At 33.5% G+C, this 24581-nt stretch overlaps 1 protein-coding gene across 3 annotated transcripts in view; it reads left to right on the forward strand.

Annotated features, from left to right (window-relative positions):
* LOC145295992 (uncharacterized) overlaps nucleotides 1–24581 on the forward strand; it is a 111202-nt gene that overhangs the window by 16646 nt on the left and 69975 nt on the right. Inside the window, exon 2 of one of the 3 annotated variants that reach the window (XM_080141962.1) lies at nucleotides 4210–4483. The exons of the other annotated variants lie outside the window; for them this stretch is intronic. Within the exon in view, the coding sequence (XP_079998088.1) occupies nucleotides 4427–4483 (57 nt within the window). The 5' untranslated portion in view covers nucleotides 4210–4426. The remainder of the gene's footprint in view (nucleotides 1–4209; nucleotides 4484–24581) is intronic. 3 annotated transcript variants of the gene reach the window in all.

The raw sequence follows: 24581 nt of genomic DNA on the forward strand, positions 1-24581 counted from the left end.
TATAGTATATATATAGTATATATATTATTATATGTGTATATAGTATATATATAGTATATATATAGTATATAGTATATATATATATATAGTATATATATAGTATATATATGTATATATATATATATATAGTATATATATATATATAGTTATATAGTATATATAGTATATATAGTATATATATAGTATATATATAGTATATATAGTATATATATAGTATATATATATATATATAGTATATATATATATAGTATATATATATATATAGTATATATATATATATATTATATATATAGTATATATATAGTATATATATATAGTATATATATATATAGTATATATATAGTATATATATATATATATATATATATATATAGTATATATATATATATATATATAGTATATATAAGTATATATATAGTATATATATATATATATATATAGTATATAGTATATATATGTATATATAGTATATATATATATATATATATATAGTATATATATATATATAGTATAATATATATAGTATATATAGTAGTATATATATATTAGTATATATATAGTATAGTATATATATAGTATATATATATATAGTATATATATATATATATAGTATATATATAGTTATATAGTATATATAGTAGTATATATATATATAGTATATATATAGTATATAGTATATATATAGTATATAGTATATATATAGTATATATATATAGTATATTATATATAGTATATATATATAGTATATATATATATAGTATATATATAGTATATATATATAGTATAGTATATATATATATATATAGTATATAGTATAGTAGTATATATATAGTATATATATATATATATATATAGTATATATATATATAGTATATATATAGTAGTATATATATATAGTATATATATATAGTATATATATATAGTATATATATATATATATATATATATATAGTATATATATATAGTATATATATATATAGTATATATATATATAGTATATATATATAGTATATATATATAGTATATATATATAGTATATATATATAGTAGTATATATATATAGTATATAGTATATAGTATATAATATAGTATATATATATAGTATATATATATATAGTATATATATATATAGTATATATATATATAGTATATATATATTAGTATATATATATATAGTATATATATATATAGTATATATATATAGTATATATATATATAGTATATATATATAGTATATATATATAGTATATATATATATAGTATATATATATATAGTATATAGTATATAGTATATAGTATATATAGTATATATGTATAGTATATATAGTATAGTATATATGTATAGTATATATATATATAGTATATATATATAGTATAGTATATATATAGTATATATATATATAGTATATATATATAGTATATATATATATAGTATATATATATATAGTATATATATATATAGTATATATATATAGTATATATGTATATAGTATGTATATGTATTGTATATATATAGTATAGTATATATAGTAGTATATATATAGTATATATGTATAGTATATATATGTATAGTATATATATATATATAGTGTATATGTATAGTATATATAGTGTATATGTATAGTATATATATATATAGTGTATATATAGTGTATATATAGTATATATATATAGTGTATATATAGTATATATGTATATTATATATATATAGTGTATATATAGTATATATGTATATTATATATATATAGTGTGTATATATAGTATATATGTATATTATATATATATAGTGTATATATAGTATATATATATTATGTATATATAGTGTATGTATATTATATATATATAGTGTATATATATTATACATATATAGTATATATATAGTATATTATATATATTATTATATCATTTCTTTTTATTACATTTTCCCCCCAAATAAGGCACATTGCGACTTTGGTGTGGGGGGGATACTATCAGGGTCAGCAACTACTGGGTCACTATTTTGGGATTTGGGCAGCAAGATGTCGGTTCACGTTACACTTGAACTTCTGCATGTCAGTTCAATTAGGGAAGCAGGAACCTGGAATGGAATTCCAGAGTCTAGCGGTCCTGGGGAAGAAACTACTGGAGTAGAAATATCTTTTTACATCTAGGGATCTCTACTGTGGGTGGTCGGATTTAGCTTCCTGTCGAGTGTGTCTACGTCGGTGGGGCACAAGTGTCTGCAGTTCGTCAGAGCATTCACCATTAAAATACTTGTAGAACAGACAGAGGGATGCAACGTTTGGTCGATGGGACAGAGGCTTAAGCTTAGATGCCAGTTCAGGACATATCAGATTGGCGACTCTCCTTGGAACCTTGTCTAGGAGCGAGAGACTAGTAGCAGATGCACCAGCCCAAACGTGACATGTGCGAATGGTGGCCTTATAGAGGTACAGGATACTTTCAGGTGTCAGTAGTTTTCTAGCACGGTAGAGAGAGCCTACATTTTTCGCAGCGACCCTGGTAATGTTTTCAATATAATTGTTCCAACTCGTGTTTCCTGTGAACGATAGGCCAAGCAGTTTGAAAGATGTACTCTCAGACAGGGAGTCACTGGCCATTGCTATTGGTGATAGAGAATGTTTCTTGTAATTATTGAAGGAAACCAGTTTAGTCTTGGCAGCATTGAATGTGACCATCTATTTATGTCCCCGTTCAACTACCGATTGGAAGTTATCCTCTGGTGTTTTTGCCATTTCTTTAGATATGTGTTCATTTGTTTTCCTTTCATACCTGTTATAGAGTGTAGTGTCATCAGCATATATACCCATCTCAGAGGCAGTTTTGTCGGGGAGGTCATTAATAAATATTAGGAGCAATAGAGCTCCAAGGATAGACTCCTGAGGCATTCCCGCATTTATATCACACTGTTTAGATGTACGACCGTCGAGGACAACCTGGATTTTTCTCTTATCTAAGAAGGATTTAATTATGTTAAGTATTCTACCAGTGATACCGTACGATTTAATTTTCCTGAGGGGCCCCTTGTGCCATACCCTGGCAAAAGCCTTAGATATATCTAGAGCTACCGCTCTGCCCTCCCCTGCTTTGTCCAGTAAATAGTATATACGTTCAGAGATTAGTGAGGATGTCAACTGTGGAACGGGCTTGTCTAAATCCATATTGTTTGTCAGTCAGAAGTTTAGCATCTGTAAGGTGCCGGACTAGAGCATGGTTAATTATGGTCTCAAATATTTTGGCGAAAAGTGGGAGGAGGCTAACGGGGCGATAATTTGATGGGTCAGTTGTTTAGCCAGTATTCTTGAATACTGGTACCATAGAAGCAGTTTTCCAACAGCACGGAAAGCATGGTTCAGTAAGGCATCTGTTGTAGAGAACTGGAGCTTCTGCGGTTGAATACTTTTTTAATGGCACGGCTGGGATGAGATCAGGTCACATGCTTTTGAAGTGTCAAGGTTTTTTTATGATAGCGTGTACCTGTGCAGGGGTGATATATTTATATATAATATATATGTATATATGTTTGTTTCCTTAATCCATGGATTGTCAGTAATTACTTATCCTATCAGATGAAATAAGATGCGGTTAGCAAAATATTCAGCTGTGAATAAACACTATTTTGCTTTTGAGCACATATATTGAAAATGTTTTTTTGATATGCGCTTTTTCTTTGCTTGTTTTTTTTTTTTAAGAGGGGGAGAACTTTAAATTACTTTCAGAAAAATATTTTATTACAAACGTGTCGTTTATTCCCGATCAACTTTTGGCATTCATAATTTAGATACAATTTCAGGTTCAATGAAGATGTTTAATTGTCAAGTTTTTCAAATTATAATAAAGTGTATTTCCGCTAAGGCGTCGAGTGTTTTTCCAAGTTATCTTTTCGTATGCAAATATGAAATTTAAACAAAAACGCTCATTATTAATATTCAAATCACACTTTAAAACAGTTTCACAAAGAAACATAAAAACTTGTCAGAATTGAAAGAGGTGACCTGAAATTGCCTCCTACTTGTTGAAAGGTCATCAAGCAAGAAACAAACTTTATTTTGCAAACACTTGAGTATATGCGGCCAGGAATTACAACCGTTAATTTCTTCAATTGAAAAGACATTGAAGTTGGTAAATGTCGTCCGATTTATTTTATTTATTAATTTATTTATTTTTATTTATTTACTTTTATTTATTTATTTTTTTTTTTTTGAACAGGCCATCTCCAAATAAAGATGGTTGTGATCAGTGTTTAGTCGACGGATGGTAAGAAACTGTTCTCGACTTTCTTCGCGGATGTCTGGAGACGCTCTGACTGCTCAGCAAGTATCTAAAGTTCTCAGTGGAGTCCTTAAAAGGTGTAATCAAAATTTCTGCTCACTATTATTTCATCTTACGATGACCAAACAACCTCACTAAGGCTGCTTTCCGTCATATGAAGTTGAGGCTGAGAGTAGAAGCACATGGATTCTCATTGCTTCACCTACAACTAGTTAGTATATTTAGAAATTTGACATTTTGTTTTTATGAAATGTTCGATATAATGTATCAATTTTTTTAAAAAATGTGTCTTATGTACGCATGCGTGTGTAATTGAACAATTTGTACAAATGTCAATATCCACTTTAGCAGAATAAGCTTTTTTTCCTTGAAATTATAAATTCTTTCGTTTACGTGAATAGTGTGCTAAATTCATCACTTCATGCGAAAGAAATATTTTTTTCCAAGGATTTTCTTGTCGGTCTTCATTCTTGCAGCGTTAGTCGTCGTCGCTGAAGTCTTCCAACCAACGATGTATCAGTCCATCTTTTTAATGAAAGAGATGGATCCAACCGATAAATGATCGCATGTGGCCATATTTGCGGCTTCTGCTGCCGCTCCTGCCACTTGAGATGGCCGTGAAGGGCTGCGATTGCGGCATATGCTTCTATTCCCAAACACTTGGTGTCGATTTCTTCTCTGTCCACCATTTTGTTTTTTGTTGCTTTCTGTTCTTTTCTATTGTGCAGAATTGCTTAAGTGAGCATTCACACTCCTCGCTACGAAATGCGCAATATTTTCTCTCTCCAGCGTTGCATTTGTGCCAATATTAGAAGTGCCGAGACTCTTTTTTGCTTTACTATCGTTCTTTATAGTTTGAATCCGTTATATTCTTACCACCTTCTGCTTCTTTGGCTGTCTTATTTTCAACTTTAAATAAACACCTTTTTTTACCACGCACACACATACATGAATAGATACTAAAACAGTTAATAAATGTTTGTTTCCTAAGGTTATTTTTCTAGACATGTTAATTACAGAATTCAAATTAGAATATTCCTTGATGTTAGATTAAAATTTTTTCTTAAATTTATTTTAATTCTAATTTGCCGTAATCTAATACTTATTAGCTCTGTCAACTATCAAATATAATAAAACTAAGAATAACAGATTCTTTTGGTTTATCATAAACAAAAAGGAATACCATCGCAAGTAATAAGATTCACCCGTGGTTGAAGAGGAAAAAATAACTATCAGAAAGAGGCTTATTTTTAACTTTGTCTTTTATATGCAACTAGCTTTGCAAACTCGCAGATTCAAAAAAAGTAACATGAATCAAACATGTTACAGAACTTGTCCAATTATCATGTGTAATATATATTATCTCTATATTGTTATGTAAAAGGAACTTTATGTGTGAGTTTCTTATGGACTCGAAAACGATTGGGCCGATTTTTATGAAATTTTACACGACCGTACTTTATGTGCCTGGTGGTGTTCTTAGATACGGTTTGTATTAGGTCTTCGATAAGTATCAATGATGATAATAAATATAATCTGATGAAAGAAAGAACAGTCGATTTTGACCAAAGTTAACACCTTTTACAGCCTAACACCACAAGTGCATTTGATAAGTTTTATTACCACACAAGCAAAAAGGCCTGACATATAAAATCAACAGTAGATTCTTTGATATGACAGGGGCGCGTTCAAAATGAATGTTTCTGTTTAGAGCGCAATTGAATTATGATACGTAACTTCGGCGGTTTAAACGTTAATTCAAGCTATTATATATAAAAAATATTTCATAAAAACAGTAGGTTCTCTACAGTGCAATGTAGACTACAGTATGTTGTGAACCGTCACTGTGAGAGGCATGCGAAGCTTATTTTCGGTGCATCGCGATGGGTTCCCAAATAAAACAGGAAATCAATCGATTTGATTGAAAAAAAAAATAGGCGAATTAACCGATTTCGATGATAATAAAAATATGGGAGTGTGAAACATTCGTTGATCATCATTCAACCCCGGGCAACGTTAGGTCTCCCTACTAATTATATATATATATATATATATATATATATATATATATATATATATATCACTAAAATTATAAATGTCTATAGATTTGTATTTGCGAAATTTCCTCCTGAACTAATTTGTTTTTGTTTTTTTTTTTTGTTTTTTTTTTGTTTTTTACAGTGATCACCACTTATCAAGGCCCGGAAGCCACTCGGGGATAAGGGTTATTGAACCGATTAACCAATCATTATGATTTTTAATAGTTGCTTTGCTGGAACGTTTAGTTTAGTTTTGTTGAAATCGAGTGCCTCTTCGTGAAAATTCTGCTAATTCCTAATATTTAAAATTTTAAATAATCTGCATTAGATACCGCGTGCTATATTATATAGTCTTGGGAATGCAACCAGCTCCCCGGATGTTAGACACGATATCCAACGATAGGCACATGGAAGCATCAACACAACGGGTCGATATACCGTCGGTTATAACCGGCTGACATGGGTTGCTTCTTGTGTCTTCATTGCATCGTTACAGGCAGCTTTCCGTCGTCGCATTAATGGGAGGAACCGTAGGCTGAAATCGAACGCTTGTACAAAAATAGCGAACAAATGCATTTTTATCAAAATAATATGTATATAATTTAACATTTAACAATAATATTTTGCGTGCACACCAAACTACTATATCCCGCACGTATGGGGTGCAAGCTTCAACTGTTTGAAACAATAGAATTATATTTAATTCTCTCTTTCTTTATTGAAAGAAAGAAAAATGGGAGTGAAAAAGAGAAATAAATAAAGAGAGAGAGAGGGACATTCATACATAATGTTTAAATATTTTGTTTTTGTATTCATGAGTTCTTTCGGGTTTGACCTTTCAAATTCTATGGTCTTATATCGTTTTGCCTTGGTTCAATATTATAAGCAAACGGTAATTCTTGGCTTGAGTCATACCAGAACATTTTCAAATCACAAGCACCTGCTTAACACATCTGCATCTCACAAGTACAGACAAGTTAGGCACAAGATTCATTAATGTAGAAGCTACCAGCTCCCTCAAAAGGGGCGCTCTCCATTATTTGTGACTTTTGCTCTCTCTCACTAGGTAATGTCATAATATCGTCAAGTCGTTGGCACAATGGTTCTTAATTATTATTCACTTTTTTAAACATAAATTCTTTTGATCATATTTTTTAATAATTTTTTTTTTTAAACGTTAGTCGTACCCTGTTTAGTTTCATAGTCATTCGATTTTTATTACTTTTTATGAAGCTTTACTTGTTTTGAATTTTTCAACATTTGTGTGTGTGTGTGTGTTGGTGACAATTTCTATTTGCTCCTGTATATATATAATATATATATAATTTCAAATTTCTTGGCCGTTTTCAAAAGTTCTGTTTTGTAGTCGGCTTCTACTTATAATGTTGGGCAGTGGTAAATTCCAGAGTTCTCTAGTTGTGGGTTATCCAGATATTTTGTAAGCATTTCAGAGTTCTTGGGGTTTTGTGTGAAGGGATTAGTCATCAGAAGACCTTCTTCCAAAAGAAAAACTCCTGTGAAAAGCTGACAATTTTTCTTTGGCTTTTACAGTTCACAGGTGTCTGGTGTGGATAGGTGGGGGCATACCTTAATTGCCTCTATTACAGGTTTCCTTTCTTGGACTGAAGTCTGATGCTGACGGAATGGATTCTTTTTTATGTTTGTTAGAAACTACTCTAACAGCACGCGTCGATGCAGTGCATGGCAGTAACTTGACTCTACCACTGGTATTATTACCAAGTGGGATGTTCACTCCTTTAACCATTAGTTGGTTAGGGTGAAAGGTTATTTGGGCGTGGTTCCTTTTCAACCAGTCTGCACCTAATATCAACTCCCGATCTAAGTCTGGGGTAATATAAAACATTGACGAAATTTTCGCCTTCTTCATTTTAATAGACAAATGAGCCATGCTTTTTAGTGCCATCCTTTGCCCGTTTGCGAGAGTGTCAGCTTAAAATTCCTCAACTCCCCTTTATGCGTTTTTAACTCCTCAAAAACTGCTGTTTTGAGGAGCGAGACTTCCGATCCAGTATCGATCAGTGCCTCTATCTACCTCTTATTTTAGCTATACACTCCATTCCGGAGCTCTGGTTGGGGAATTTATTTCTTCGGGTGTCTATTTTCCCGAGTTTCCTTGACCGATTTATTTCTTTGGTGGGCCTGTTTAGGTCTGCTCTCACCGCTTTCTAGACATCCATGACCTCTGGTATTTATCCTTCCCAGGATTACTCCTTTCTTGGAGGGTTCGTCATGGTTGCATGTCCGTGTGTTTGACCTCTGTGGCGATCGGTGCTAAGTGGGTTTCGAGTGTAACCTGGCCTTGATTTTTCCCGAAGTGAAGATATTTAATCTTTCTTCAGGTGACCATTGCCAGTCTCGTTCTAACCTATTATAGCTAGAACGCCCTGGCTGCAGTCTTGCCGAAGCACACCCACAAAACTGTAATCTTACAGCATTACAGCTGCTGTAAGGTTAGGTTTTGGGTACCCTAAATCCAGTTGGGGCCCTCTTAGTCCCTGATACCTGTTAATGCTATCATTTAAGAAAGCCTGGTCCTTCTTGTGGCCACGTCGGAGTCGCTCATAGAGCATTTTGCTTTGTCTAGGAGCAGACGAGGCTTCCGATAATGTCGGATTCGATCTGACCATAGCCTCCTTGATAAAGGTGTTACTTAACGCATCTATGAAGAATTCAACTATGCACTTGCACAGTGGGACCTCCCCTCATCTCTGCGTCCCTATAGGCTAACTGATCTAGTTTGTTCATCCTACTTGTTAAATCTGCGAGTACTGAGGTACTCGCAGATTTAACAAGTAGGATGAACAAACTAGATCTTGTTTTATTCTTATTAAAGCTCAAGCAGCGTCGGCCGCATTTGTGAATTCGCCGTACTGGGCTGCTACTTGATCGAGCAGATACTTACTGGTGCAGTTCGGATGATCATCGAGAAGTTTTCCGATACTAGGCCGTCTGTAAAATCATATGCCATGTTTACTAGCTCTGGGCTGTAAGCTGGTTGATCCGCTCTTTCTTTTTCGGAGCTGCTGGCCATGGCCTAAAGTCGGATGGTTTTCCAGTAAAGATTGGGATCTTCGATCCACCTGTATGGACTCTGTTAAATTGGGCTTGGTTAGTATTAGGCATTTTGTCGAAATATATATATATACATATATATATATATTTTTTTTTTTTTAAATAGCCGACGTTTAAACAAAAATCTCTATCCACAAAATAATTTTTACTAATTATTAAAACCAAAAATTTGCAGAGTAACAAAATGATCAGAAGAAATAGTCACCTACTTCAGTTTTTCTGGAGTTTTCTGTTGTCTTTGTTTGTTTTTTTTCTCTCTCTCTCTCTCTCTCTCTCTCTCTCTCTCTGTAGATGCGGGGTTGAAGTGGTTGTTCTTGAGTTAAGTTTTTGCGTTGTGTTTCCGTGGAGTTTGATTAATCAAGTGTTTCTTTTCTTTTCTTGTCCGTGGATTTTTATTTGTCTGATTGTTGATTTTTTTTTTTTTTTTTGTCTTATGTCCGTGAATTTTTTTTTACGTCGGGTTGTGCTTGTTACTATGCGAGAAACAATCCTGGATTTACGGTAACCGTGTGACCTTATTGCTTCCCAGGAGAAAGTTACTTGGTTGAGGAATGTCCTGGGAACGCAACCAGCTCCCCGGGAGTTAGACACGATGTCCAACGATAGGCACATGGAAGCATCAACACAACGGGTCGATATACCGTCGGTTATAACCGGCTGGCATGGGTTGCTTCTTGTGTCTTCATTGCATCGTTACAGGCAGCTTTTCGTAGTCGCATTAATGGGAGGAACCGCAGGCTGAAATCGAACGCTTGTACAAAAATAGCGAACAAATGCATTTTTATCAAAAATATATAATTTAACAAGTAGGAAGGATATTTACTCGACCCATTGCGTGCACACCAAACTACTATATCTCGCACGTACGGGGTGCAAGCTTCAACTGTTTAAAACAATAGAATTATATTTAATTTTCTCTTTCTTGAGAGAGAAATAAATTTAAAAAAAACAGTTTTTATCCATGAGTTCTTTCGGGTTTGACCTTTCAAATTCTAAGTTCTTATGTCGTTTTGCCTTGGTTCAATATTATAAACAAACTGTCATTCTTGGCTTGAGTCATACCAGAACATTTTCAAATCGCAAGCACCTGCTTAACACATCTGCACCTCACAAGTACAGACAAGTTAGGTACAAGGTTCATTAATGTAGAATCCCAGTTCCCTCAAAAGGAGCGCTTTCCATTGTGACACTTTTTTTTTGCAGTTGTTTTGAAAAGCACCAATAATTCTATAATATTCGTTATTGATGGTTTGTTTTCTAAAGGTGGATCCATGTTTTATCCATTGTTACATCAACGCATTTGCATTTATTGTTTCTTTCTGTCAGGTTTTTCATGGTGTTTATGTAATCACCTAAAAATAAAATTTTATTTGGATTTATCAGCGGATTAATCGTACAAATTTACTGAATAAATTTAATTTTTATAAAACTAGACAATCTTTCTTCCTTTTTTCGAATTCGGGCCGAATTGTTTTACCTGTTTTTAATTAGGTTGGTGCAAAATTGTTTTTGTTTTTTTTTTAACAATAACGTGAACGTAAAAAAAAACATTATTTTTGCACCAACCTTATAATTTGTAGTCCTCTGTGGGGGAAAAACTCAAGCGGTCCGGAAATCACAGCAGAGACAAATCTGAAAAGATTAGCCCTCTTTAATTTTTTAACTAGTCGAATCTGTCCCTACTCTATAGTTTCATAATTGTTCGACCGAGCTCTGATCTTTCTTTCCCGTAAAATACCCGGAAGAACGCGGCTTTCTACTAACGCTGCATACGTATGGATGAAATGTAGGCGGTGGTCGCGTCTTTGAGCATACTAAGACTCACGATAACAATCGGCATATTGTGTGTGTGCTCGCACGTATACTAGACTTTTAGTCCGTTAAAAACAGGCAAAAAAAACCCTTATAGTCCGTTCACTTAGAATGAGTCTTTTATGCTAAATGTTTAAATATGGTAAAATTTGTGTTCCTTGTCTGCATTAAATACTAATTCCTATTAATCGCTAACTGTGCATCGAACGGCTACCATAATACTTAGTTCGCTGCAACTCAGGGGCTGCCTCCAGATTCACTGTCAAATTACTGAAATCCTTTGGTCACCTCTTCATTAAAAGTCTCGACTAAAATGCACGTGTAACAGAGCGCGTATGAGCATGTCAGTAGGAGCTGTGGGATAGCTGGTTTGCGAAGATATTAACAGCACAAAAAAAAAGCAAATATGCAAATTTGGAATTGTGTGCGAGCTTCCGTGACAAGGGAAAGAAAAAAGGACACCGCGTGGTCGATAGAAGCAAAATGTACGCCGATGAAAATGGATGTGTAAAGTCTAAGGCGAGAAATGTCTGGTTACGGCCGGTGTGTGATCAAGCAGAGAAAGAAAAACCTATCTGGTAAGATGGACGTGTGGCCTCGTAGTGGCGGCGAGAGATTTTTGAACTGGTGTCGAGACGGTGGGGTATTGTTAATCTCCTGACAAAATGAAGTTAGAAAAAACATTAAGCAGGCATTGGAAAGTAATTGTAATGAGTGCCTTTGGCTAAAACAAAGAAAAGCAGAGGCAAATTTCCTATTTTTGTTATTGCGACGTTACATACGTTTTCATTTTTACTTGTCTACTTTTACTTTAAGTGAAAACTTAATCTTTAACCTGTGAAAAATGCGAGTGCCAAATCTTTTCTGCCAGCCTTCATCCATTTTATCAATGTATCGTGCAGAGGAGCTTGCTTATACAGTGAAAATGCAAACACTTTTGTGGCGGAATAAAATTACGATGAAGACCACTGATCTCGATTGAATTTCGCGAAGGTTTGGAAGCTTGTGATATTAGACATGGGAACCTCCCCTTCACACTCTTTTTTTATATGGAATTGCCCCGAAGAGGATAATCTACGTTGAAACCAAATTTGTACAATTTGGTTGATGAAGCTTCTTGTGATTATTTTCATTAGTTTTCGGTCTTTTCTGACGCCCAATGGACTATTAACGCCAAGCTTTTAACATACCATCGTTTCTCAAATATGACTCGCACTCAACCATGTCTTGTCCTCGAGTAGATGATCTGAACCGAGACGAAACAGATTTCTTAGAATTAGTGCTTGGTTCTCTTGATGAAAGAGGCAGGCTGTGTCCAGATTTCGCCGAATGTGGAGCTTTAGAGAGAGAAGATTGGCTTAAACTTTTTAATATTCGATTCACCGAATTAAGACTCGTAACAAGTTCTGATCTAGGAACTTGAAAGTTATGCATAAATTTTACGAGGACGATGAACTTGTGCGATTGATTCTGATTAAGTGTGAGATGGATTAGAGCAGGTCGATGCCGACGTAAAATGAACGCATTTCATATTTGATCTTTAATTAAGCCGTCAAATACAGTTAGTTTTGCAACAGACATTTCTTGTGTTATTATTTAATACATGTTATCTTTTATCGCTGCTTTTTCTTCCTTTTCTACTCTTTTATTTTGTCATTTTGACAAGCAACAATTTAATCTTTCTGTTGCTAGAATTACTTCACCATTTGTTTTGCATTTTCTTAAAAATTTTATTGTGATTTCCGGTACTTTTACGAATAGGTATCTTAGAAAATTTCGCTATTAGTCACCAATTTCGGGTTTCACCGAGTTTTTGAAAGTGGTTAAAAAATCCCGAATCGATTATTAGGCTTTTGGAGAGGGTGCTAAGAAGTTATTTGACCAAATAAATTGTTGCTTTTTATCTTGTACTGAAGTGCATTCTGAAATGTTGTTATACACGAAAATAAATAGAACTTCTTTTTGCTCTAACCCCTTTTATTAAATGAAAAGATATAAAAAAAAAATTAAATGAAAATTTGCAAATAAAAATTTTTTTTTTTAATTACATAAAAGTTGGAATCTGATCTAAGTAACTGAAAAATAATTGTCCGCCAATTAACAGTACTTTATTTCATTTGTATATTTTAGTAAAAGGCGAATCTTGATTCGACTTTCTCCATTCGTAATCAGCACTGCTTACGTCACATCTACAAATGTATGCGTACCTATTCTTAAAAAAGCAAACTAGTTTCTGTTGCTCGAATTTTATATTGTGACTTAAAAATAGAAAAAGTTGTCGACTATATTTTCCAAAATAGTTTTTTTTTTTTTTTTTTTAATCATGAATTACCAGCATTTTCTAAACTTACAAATATTTTATTTCATTAATTAGTGTATGGATTTACTGCAAATCCTAACCCTAAATTTTGTTTTAAGCAAATGACATGATTTCGCTCGCTGTGTGTGTGTGTGTGTGTGTGTGTGTGTGTGATTTGAGAATTCTCTTATTTCTTTTAATTTATATCACGCGGCGGGTTGTCAGACTTGTTCCTTGTTTTCTTCTCGCTTCCTGTTGCCACTTGAAACTTTTTTTCGCCCAGGGGCTTAAAAACGCACGTGTTCTACTCCATTTTGCCAGTTCATTTATTTTTCTTTTCCTTCGGTTGTTCACGCAGTTCGAGGGACCTTTTATTTTTATATATATTACTTATTTATTTTGTTTCACGAACTCCCAAGTTGAGGAGACTACCTTTCTTATATATTCTCGCATTTTGTCCTAACGCAAACACTGCATCGATCTTTTATTTATTTATTTATTTATTACTGCCCAAGACTAACTTAGCATGAGATTGGTAAGCGAAGATTAACTGAAAAATATACGAAAACCCACTAAATCTACAACCACCACCAACAATAGACAATAAGCTGAACGAGCATATATTCCTTTCTCCTATGCTCTCTGCTGAACCACTTCAACTCAACCGTCCTACAACGAGAGCCTGTTATCCTGGCACTATCATTTCTCTCTGATAGGCTCATAAGAGTAGTAGTTGATGGGCAGAAATCAGACGCCCGAGGTATTAATGCTGGAATCCCTCAGGGGTCCATCCTCGACCCAACTCTCTTCCTGATCTACATCAATGTTCTCCCAAAACACATACTTAAACCATTCGTTGACATCTATGCTGATGACACGATCATCTATGGCAACGTATCAAAGGCTGTAAATGACAATGTTCTCTCTGATTCTCTCTCCTCTGATCTCGAGCACGTGGTACAGTGGGGAGGAGGTGGCTGGTTACCTTTTTAATGCATCTAAAACCAAGCTCATATGTTTACATCATAAACGTTCTGATCCCATCTGGCATCAATTGAAATGGATGGCTTTCGTCTAGGGGAGGCCCCATGTTTTGATAAGCTTCTGATCTGAAATGGAAAACGTACATCAAGTCTGTTGCCAAGGTCTACCACTCCAGAAGATATCTCACTACTGATGCAATTCTCTATCTATATAAATGCCAAGTACGTCCAAGAATGGAGTACTGCTGCCACATCTGGACAGGAGCTGCTAAAAACAGCCTATCCTGCCTCGACAGAGTACAAAATAGACTTCGTGGCTTAGTGGGGGATGTCCTCTTCTCTTTCCTGCAACCTCTCTCCCACAGAAGAGACGTTGCGAGCCCATCTTTGTTTTAGCGTTATTTCCATGGCAAGTGTTCGTCTGAACTCCAATCTCCGGTTCCCTCTCGCCAATCTTTCACGAAAAACACCCGCCTAGTTGAAACCACTGTCAATAATTTTCCCTACTCTTTATCTGTGCCTAACTGTAAATGTAGATTCCATGAACAAAGCTTTTTTCTTAGAACTGCACACCTGTGGATCTCTCTGCCGCTTGCTTGTTTCCCTGAATTCAACGTGGATGTCTTCAAGTCCAACATAAACAAATTCCTGATAAACCACCCCCTTAAGTAATGACACTTTATCAAATCTCCAATACTATCGAATAATACAACACTACCCCATTGATTACTGTACACGCAATAACCCTTATCCCCGAGTGGCTTCTGGGCCTTGATAAGTGGTGACTATATCCATCACTACATCGAGTGGATACTATAATACTTGGTTCATAACAAAGGCGTATACAAAATTTCATCCAGATCGATACAGTAGTTTCCTAGAAAATGTGGAATGGAGAAACGGGCAAAGAGAATTGCACATGCATAATTGAAATCACTCTTAATAAAGTTTGATTCTATATGATATCGAATCCATTTTTCGAAGATATGGTGTCTTTATTCGATTCTTTTAAAATTTTGAGATATTTGTTTTTGCGATATATATATTCTACCTCTCTTTCATATATTAGTAAGCTATCTGTATTGCTAAGAGATTTGGTATCATTCTGAAACCGGTGCTATGATTACTGCCAGAAATGTATCAGTTTTCAGACAAATACGACTTGGTAGAACAAAAAAAAACCGCAAAATAAAAGAACTACGATATAAAAGAAATCGGATTAAAAGTGGTCAAATCATCGTCACAGGCATTACGTCCTCAATTTTTGGGAGAGAATAATGTACGCCAACGAAAAATTGTTATAATCAAGCAAACTCCAGACTTTCACTTCGTGAGAAATTAAAGAGTTCAATTTAACCACGTGGCAGAGTATTCCCCCTTTAGATGCTTGGAACACTGGGCCTCATTACTTGTTTACAAATAGATATAAAACTTATTTCTCTCGTATTTGGAAGAAGGCTTGTTGTGATAACATGACTTTCATGAGGGGGGGGGGAAGAAGCACAATTAAATCTTTGCTCTTCAGTTGTACAATTCTGATAATCAATGCCGGACAAAATTTACAATGATTTTTTTTTTTTTTAATGTTGGCACATTTTCGCACCCTTAAACACTATTTTTACTGGCTAAAGACCCATAAAAGAACAGTCTATAAAAATCCAATCAAGTGAGTCCTCTAGCGCTGCTCTGCAACTTTAGTTTCGGCAGAGATAGTTTGAAAATATGGAGACATATATACATGGCCTTTTATATATTAGATTAAGTTCGTCATTTCCCGCCTAAAAATTAAATACTTAAATTTTTAATGTTTAAAAATATAGTCTCCTTTAAACTTTTTTCAAAGTAATATTTGCTTCCAATCGAATTGAAAGATTTATAGGTGTTTTTATAGGATTTCCTATTGCAATTTACAGGACAGATAATGGCCGAAGGAGTTTGATTTGAAAAGCGCGTAAAGATGCAAACATTATAACTGCAGATGACACTTAAGTATACGATAGCAAAACCAAAAGTCAATTTACCCTTTCTTTATATAAAGTTTGAAAAATTACATTTTTTAAGGCTTATCCTACATTTTTACATTCTTTTCTCATCAAAATATTGTGTATCAACAAATACTGAAACTATAAACATATTAACCATACATTTCGTCTTTCCCTTTTTGTTTTTTCTATTTATACAAAATGTGCCACAGGAACGCGTGGTTGGGTTCATATATATATATATATATATATATATATATATATATATATATATATATAACAAAACTGGTAAATTACTCAATTTTTAATCTAATTTAAATTACTCAATTTTTAATTTAATTTAAATTACTCAATTTTTAATCTAATTTAAATTACTCAATTTTTAATCTAATTTAAATTACTCAATTTTTAATTTAATTTAAATTACTCAATTTTTAATCTAATTTAAATTACTCAATTTTTAATCTAATTTAAATTACTCAATTTTTAATTTAATTTAAATTACTCAATTCCTTAAAGACCCTTAAAGCAAATGCATTTAAATAAGTAATTACTTAAATTGGATGTAGCCTTGCTTACCATAAGAGGACGCATCTTAGTTACTCCAAACAAGGCACCACCACTACCACCACCAATCCGCGTAAATCCTTAACGTGTCAAATTCAATATGACGTCACAGCAACCGGATGATTCAATAGTGATAACTACCCACCTGTTTCATTTGTATTTCCCTTTCTTCAATTCAACACTTACCTACCCCTCATCCTCTCTCTCTCTCCATCTCCATATTCTCGAAATCCGTGTCGTATCTGGCTAAAGTTTTTAAATTCAACTTCACCCCTGTTCGATGTGTTTTTTTTTTAATTTTTTTATTTAATTATTAAATCTTAAAACTTAAATGTTGTCAGGTCAAAATTGAGATTCACCCTCTTTTTTTCCATCGTCCTCTTCCAATATCGTCTTTCCAAATCATAATAACCACTTCTGTTCAAGTCTAACGAAGTTGCTGGATCGCTGAGTAGATTCGGTAACACAAACATGTGTAACTAAACAGATAAAACGGTAATAATAATAATAATAATAATAATATATATGGGGGAAGGGAGCTTGGTCGACATTCGCCGATGCCTTGTATCACGATCGTGATGTGAGCATAGGTAAATGTTTCCCAATCCCCAACAAGAATAAAAAAAAAGATAAGGTTATCAGAAATGGCATTAAGACAAAGGCGAATTTTAAAAGTTCAATATGATTTTTTATTTAACAATAGAAGAAAGGCGAATGATGTTATTGTGTTGATGTATTTTTGTGTGCATGTGTTGATTCAGCACGAGAGTCAAGAAGGTAATAAAGTTAAAATGTTCAGGAAAGGAATATTACTGGTATTTCTGTGTAGAAGTTTGATGAATAATGCGTGTGAAGGTGGTTGTTTAACGTTGGGAGATCCGACGGAGTTAATGATTACACCATGCTGGTTGACTGACTGTGACTGACTGGTTTTGGCGCGTTTGTCCCCTTTTATCGTGGACAGACCGACTCCCAACGAAGGCTGTTGAAAAAATCTTTTGGAATTTGCTTTCCTCGCAATCCGATTAGCTGAAAAACACAACCTCACTGTGACGTAAAGTGCCTTTAACTACGTCGGCGAAACAAGTTTTAGTTTTGTTTTCGTGTGTGTAGACAACGTGTGTACGCGGAACCGAAATGTTGCTTGTACAATCACTTAATATTTGTAGCGAGTCGCTACATATATATTGTTCCGTCTCAAAAGACCACGTGCTCCATTTTCTAGAGTTTAAGTACCTTTCCAAAATCAAAACACTGAAGACCGTTTATCATTAAAGCAACAGGTTTATTGAAAATTAAGAAGGTAAAAACTGAAAACAGAAAGAAATAATAAAACAGATTTAGCGCGAAGCTTGGTGTGGAAGAGGAATGCAGTAAATGCTTTAAAATATGCGGAATTGAATAAGTCCCAAATACTAACGAAATAGAAGGTAAGAAATTAATCAAAGTCCCAATGTGTAAACGAAAGAAAGGAAAAACTTATAGCGAAGGTCTGACATCAAGAAAAGAAAAGTGGAGGCAGTAGCAGCTAAACCCTCGTGACGGTCACCCCATTAAAAGGGAAAAGGAAAGCACCGTAGTCAGAGGTGAAGGGTCGCAAGTTGTCCCCTCCAAAGAAAGGGAACGATGAGGGACAGTAAAAAGGACTGGGTCACGACATGTATATTAGTGGCCTGGCATGGCCACAAGGAAAACAACCAGGCAAAATTCGTCCCAAAGCAGCAAAACTAAAACTGGCCTACCAGACCACTATATACGTACAAATGTAGGCAAAATTGGGCATATTTTATTGGTTTGAAAATAGATGGGCTTTTTACTAGTTGTCATAAAATTTTAACTGTAGAATAGTATTATAATTTAAAAGCCTGCAAATTTTCATCCCATAGAACCAAAGATATCAGGATTTCAATATTCAATTTGGCTAAGAGTAATATATATATATATATTATATATATATATAAACCCTTTTTTGCGATTTTTATCAGTTCCAAATCTCAGCGATTATTGATCAGAATTTAACAAATGAAGGCTCGTTTGAAAGCTAATGACCTGAATTGTGTTGTGGTCTGTGATATTTACGCTTAAGGTCTAACATTAAGGAAATCATCTATCATCAACAGCCTATTTTTGGCACGTTTTTACAGACAAAATGTTTCAATCGTAGTCATTTGTTTCATACTTTTACATATGAATTACAAAATATTCTTTATTTCCCCCAACCTTCAGGCATTGATTGAAGGTGGACAAAAACCTGCTGCTGTGGTTTCAAATGATCTAAAATAACAGCAAGGGGAGACTTGATTCCAAATATTTCTCATGTTATATCTCTCCTCTTTGGTTTTCATACCTAAAGTAAATTTCAAATTCTATAAGGTTTATTTGATACTGGAGATATCCATAATCATGCCCCATTTCCAAAAGAGGAGAGATATTACATATGAGAAATATCTGGAATAAAGTTTCCCCTTGCTGTTATTTCAGATCATTTGAAACCATAGCAAGTTTTAGAACGATCACACCATTTTTCCAGCAGCCTTGGCAACAGATTTGATGTACATGTTCTCCCCCCCCCCCTTGAAGAGAAAATATTTTTTAAGGCCTGAAAAAGCTAAATCATCAGAATCCACAGGAACGCTACTAAAAGCAGCAAATATGCTTATAACTATGGTTATAGTAATACATTGTATATTTTATGTAAATCAGTACATTTTTTTTTTGTTTTTTTTTTGACTCACTGGGGTTAAATTACATCTCTTTGTAATGAAAACACGTTAAAATAAGTTAAAAAATATTGTTGACCTTGTGTATGTTTTGAATAGCAGCAGTTGCTTTTAATATCGGACTTAAGACAGGGTGGAAATGAAATAGGTAAGCAGACGAATTTTTTGAAACCGGAAGTCACAAACCGGATAGACGATTTAAACGCCCAAGCAAGCAGGCTGATCTTAGTTTTATAATTATATGAATTAAACATAAATACATTGTTCGAAAGCCATAACGATGAATTAAATTTAAAAAATGAAATAAAATTAAAAAAAAAAGATCCGAAGGGTTATGGGTCCTCTTGCTAAAACATAATTGAGATTTGATCTACGACATCATTTACTAGACCAAGTCGTTGCTTTTGTAATGTGACTTCATACAATTTGGTGTATGCGATACCTGCCGAAAAGTTGACTGTAGATAATATATGATAGCTTTTTTTTAAAAAAAATATTGGACTTGTACCTCGAAACAACATTGACAAAACAGTTAGCATCCCCTTTTTTAAATACTAAGCAATTACTAAATCAACAATGAAATTTTCACACTAATGAATACTGTCATATGTCCAGTAATTAACCAAACGTAATGTATAATAGTACTCTTTGAAGCGTCTTGGTACCAACCACTGTGATACTGAGTAAACGCAACTGCTTAAACAGGCTTTCACGTTACGAAGGCCACAGCATAGTTATCACATCTGTTTAATGGATGACGTCATCCTTCATTTACGTCATCTATTGCGTCCAGAAACAAACAAGTTAAGAAGATCCAGACTTAGTAATATATAGATTGATTTAAATTAAATATTGTAACACGACTGTATTTTAATCGTGAAATAAGATTTTTAAGTAATTTCTTTGACTTGGTCAATGCAAAAAAAAAAGACAGACAAATCTGTTTTAACAACTTGCGTTTAAGATTTCTTAGAGAATGTAACAGCTGTATAATAATTTAAAATAAGCAATCACATTATAATGAAGCATTGGAGTGTGTTTGTTAAGGCTTTATTGCATGTCGACCTACCACATTTAAAGTAACTCTTTTTTATCCCCTCGCCCTTGTCCGTTTGTCTGTCTGCACTTTTCTCAATAACTACGCCTTGGAAATTTTTTTAGATTTTGCACAAACATTAAAAATGATATGATAAAAAAAAAAGAAGTAACAGAACGGATTTTCCGGGAAAACAGTTGCTCCCCCCCCCCTCAGGATGCCTTTCGGATTAAAATGGCTAAAATTGACACTTTCGTGCTAATTAAAAAATATTGATGCCTTGGATTTTTATAAAACTTTCTGAAAATCTGTAACTGATTTCTATATAATTTTGTTTGTCTATACTTTGCGATAACTCTTGGGTGTGTCCCATGGGCTCTTCTATGGCTAATAAAAACCCTCCATTTCTGGGACTATTTTACCATATTTGTCCATATTTTTCTGTGTATGTCTATTTAGCAGTTTTGCAAGGTGCTGAACTCAAATTTAAATATATTAAGGATTTGGAGACTTTTAGGGCTAAATGGGGGAGGGCGGCAAATTATGGACTTAATCATTTCTTGTTATTTTTATTTTTTTTTTGTTTTGTTTTTTTGCATGGTGCAGAACTCAAATTTACATATGTTAAGGCCTAAAACTGCACTGTTTGTCTATTTTCATCAGGATTTGACGTCCACTGGGGACTTTTGGAGCTAAAGGAGGCAAATGCTGAACTTAGTCATTTTTTATGCCTCGTTCACTGTGCACTCACGGGGGGGGGGGCCATGGATGCTTAACTTTTTTTGGGGGGGGGTTGTTTTGTCTTGTTTTTTTTTTGTTTTTTTTAATAAATAACTTTCTTAAATATGATCAGATCGAATAATTTCATAAATTTATTTTAATTCAAAAATACGTTATAAAACATTTAGAGAAAGGTATAACTGACATAATAAAATTTTAGCTTAAATTTTAAATATGATATCAAATAATTTTGGCAACAAAAATATTCTTCCTTAGTATAATATAAAATTGCATTTGTTATCAAATATGACTGTCAATTCTCCATGAATTACATAATAAATTTTGATTTTTATACGAACATTTCTGGAGACAGATTTCTGAATCTATTTCCGCGTTAGTCGAAACGTGCACGTACATATGTGGCCATGAATGTTTTAGACCGTACGATCGTTTATCCAATCGATATAAACACAGCTAATATATATTCGCGTGTGAAGGAGTTATTCTATTTTATACTAAGTGATTACAATGATCTTGAATGATTTCATGCTTCTGGAATATGCAAGCTCTGTTATATGAGAAAGTTATGAAAATATACATGGCAACTATATGACTGCCCAATCGTAAAATACACTTAAATATGATATTTTAATTCATGCATATTTTATATTTATCATTATAGAGTCAATTCTCTGTTGATTATTACATTGTATGCACTATATAGTAATGATTTAAAGTTTTAAAAAAAAATGACTTTGGTGATATCAGCCAAAATCGAAACCAAAACCTGTAGTTCTCTAGCCTTATTTGTTATTGTCTGATCTAAGTCCATACAATCATTATTTAACAAATCGAATTTGTTCCACGGGTGCAAATCCTCTATATTTTAAGTTGCAAGTCTGTAGATCAAAAATGTACCGTAGTTTAGCACAGACCCTTCCTCACAGAAACACAGACAAGGTCACACGTAGATAGATAGATAGATAGATAGATAGACAGATTAAGCTACACAAAATGTTCCGCATTTAAGAACTGGTCAGGTTAATATGCTTTACATGGATGGAACGCGGGAAATTATGTGTAGCTTAATTGCCATATATTTTTTCCATAATTTACTACCTAGCTCTACTCACGTTTTGAGCAATTTTTAAATCCTAAAAATCTAATTTATAAAACTTACTATGTCTGTCTGTCTCCATTATATTTAAATTCTATCTCCTCCGAAACGAAAAGTCGCTGAGCGGCGCTAATGGCCTCAAATGATTGGATTTTGTATGGGCCGTTCTTTTATGGGGTTTTAACCGGTCAAAATAGTTTTTTTAAGGGGTCAAAAAGGGGTCAAAATTGAAAATCGTTATACATTTTGTACATTCATCTTTGTTTTTTTAATCAGTTCATATGCGTATCACGTTGGTAACTTGGTAACGTCACCAACTTTGAATACTACAGTTTTGCTTTCTGTTTCGATTCCAGCTGATGGCACTCAAATACTTTTTTTTACTTTTGAAATCACGACTCTATAATAATATATACAAAATATGGACGAATTAAAATAGCATATTTAAGCGTATTTTACGACCGCGCAAAGCCCTCCTCCCCACTAGTCGATGCATAAAATCTGTGGATACACGAACTATTTTATGAGGGAGTTATACCATCCTCTCATGCGTTATCTTTTTTAGGATTGAAAAGTGTAGTACCGTTCGCCATATCGGCATATTACGCATTATATCCTCTTCTGGGAAGAGAAGTATAATACGATGATATTGCTATGAAAATTCTGATCTCGACATCAGCCAAGATGGGAGATCACACGTGTTTGATTGCAAATGCTTTACGAAGATTCTAGGGATCTATTGGAACGATCGAATTATCAACCAAGAAGTCTGATCCCCTGCAAACAATGTCTAGGCTGTCACGAAAATGTTCTAAGATTGACTAGAGAGAATTGCTAATTAAGTTCTTCGTATATGGTGGGAGGAGAATTTATTGGAAACAATCCAGAAATTTGCCATCAACGGAGGACAGAAACTGGATGGAAGTCAGATCTTGCTGTAGACCAACCGCGATGGGTAACTTTTAACTGCTTTATGCGTCTAAGGATGCGAGAGTTCCTAAGTTTAAGTATCTGTTTTCATTGGGAATTTTTAATGAATGAAAAATCGAATATAATCGGAAATCTATTGTACTGTCTTTTAATGAGTGGTAGGGTAGCCATGGTAGCTCTCCATTTGTATGTGGAATTTGGGTGTGTCTTTGACATGGTATCGTCTTCCTAGTCATTAATACTTTTTTTTTTACGGGGTGGGGTATTCACAGGTATTAGCTCTTTAGATGGAGGCAGTAAAGTATTTTAGACATTGTACCTTCAACCCAGAGATTACTTCTACCTTTTTATTTATTTATTTTTTATTTATTTATTTTTATTTATTTATTTATTTTTATTTATTTATTTTTTTTTTTAGGAGTATTGGCGTATCTGATCTATTTTGCCAGCCATTACCGCCTCCTTTGGGAGTCTGTTTTTGTTCGTCATACCATCCTTACCCCTCCACCGGTCGCAAATTTTTAAATTGTTATAAAGATTTGATATCTTCTTGAAACCGAAACTACACTATTATTTATACTTTTAATAACATAACTCAAAGAAAAAGTTATTTTTTAAATTAGTTTTGTAACAATTACAAGCATACCAAAATACGTTACATTTGATTAGCACACAAGAATATTACGAATATTCTTACGCTCTTGTGCATCCGTAAATTTTTCAGCGCTTAATCTGATTGGACAAATATTTAACTGAAGCGTGATTATCCATTGAACAAAATCTACATGTTCTATTTTTAACTTAATTAAATACTTTAAAATAAGACGTATTATAAATACACAATACTAAGTAATTTATATTATTCCTTAATTGGAATTCATTTTTAAGATGAGCATTATATATATTAATTTATTTTTATTATTCTCATCTTTAGTTGTTGTTGTTTTTCATCTTTATTGGTTGTTGTGTTTTTACGACGTTTCGGCCAACTATTCCTCTGGCCTTCGTCAG

Source organism: Euprymna scolopes, chromosome 16 (genome assembly GCF_053919585.1).
Source record: "Euprymna scolopes isolate OS-2025 chromosome 16, ASM5391958v1, whole genome shotgun sequence".
NCBI classification, from domain to species: Eukaryota; Metazoa; Mollusca; class Cephalopoda; order Sepiida; family Sepiolidae; genus Euprymna; species Euprymna scolopes.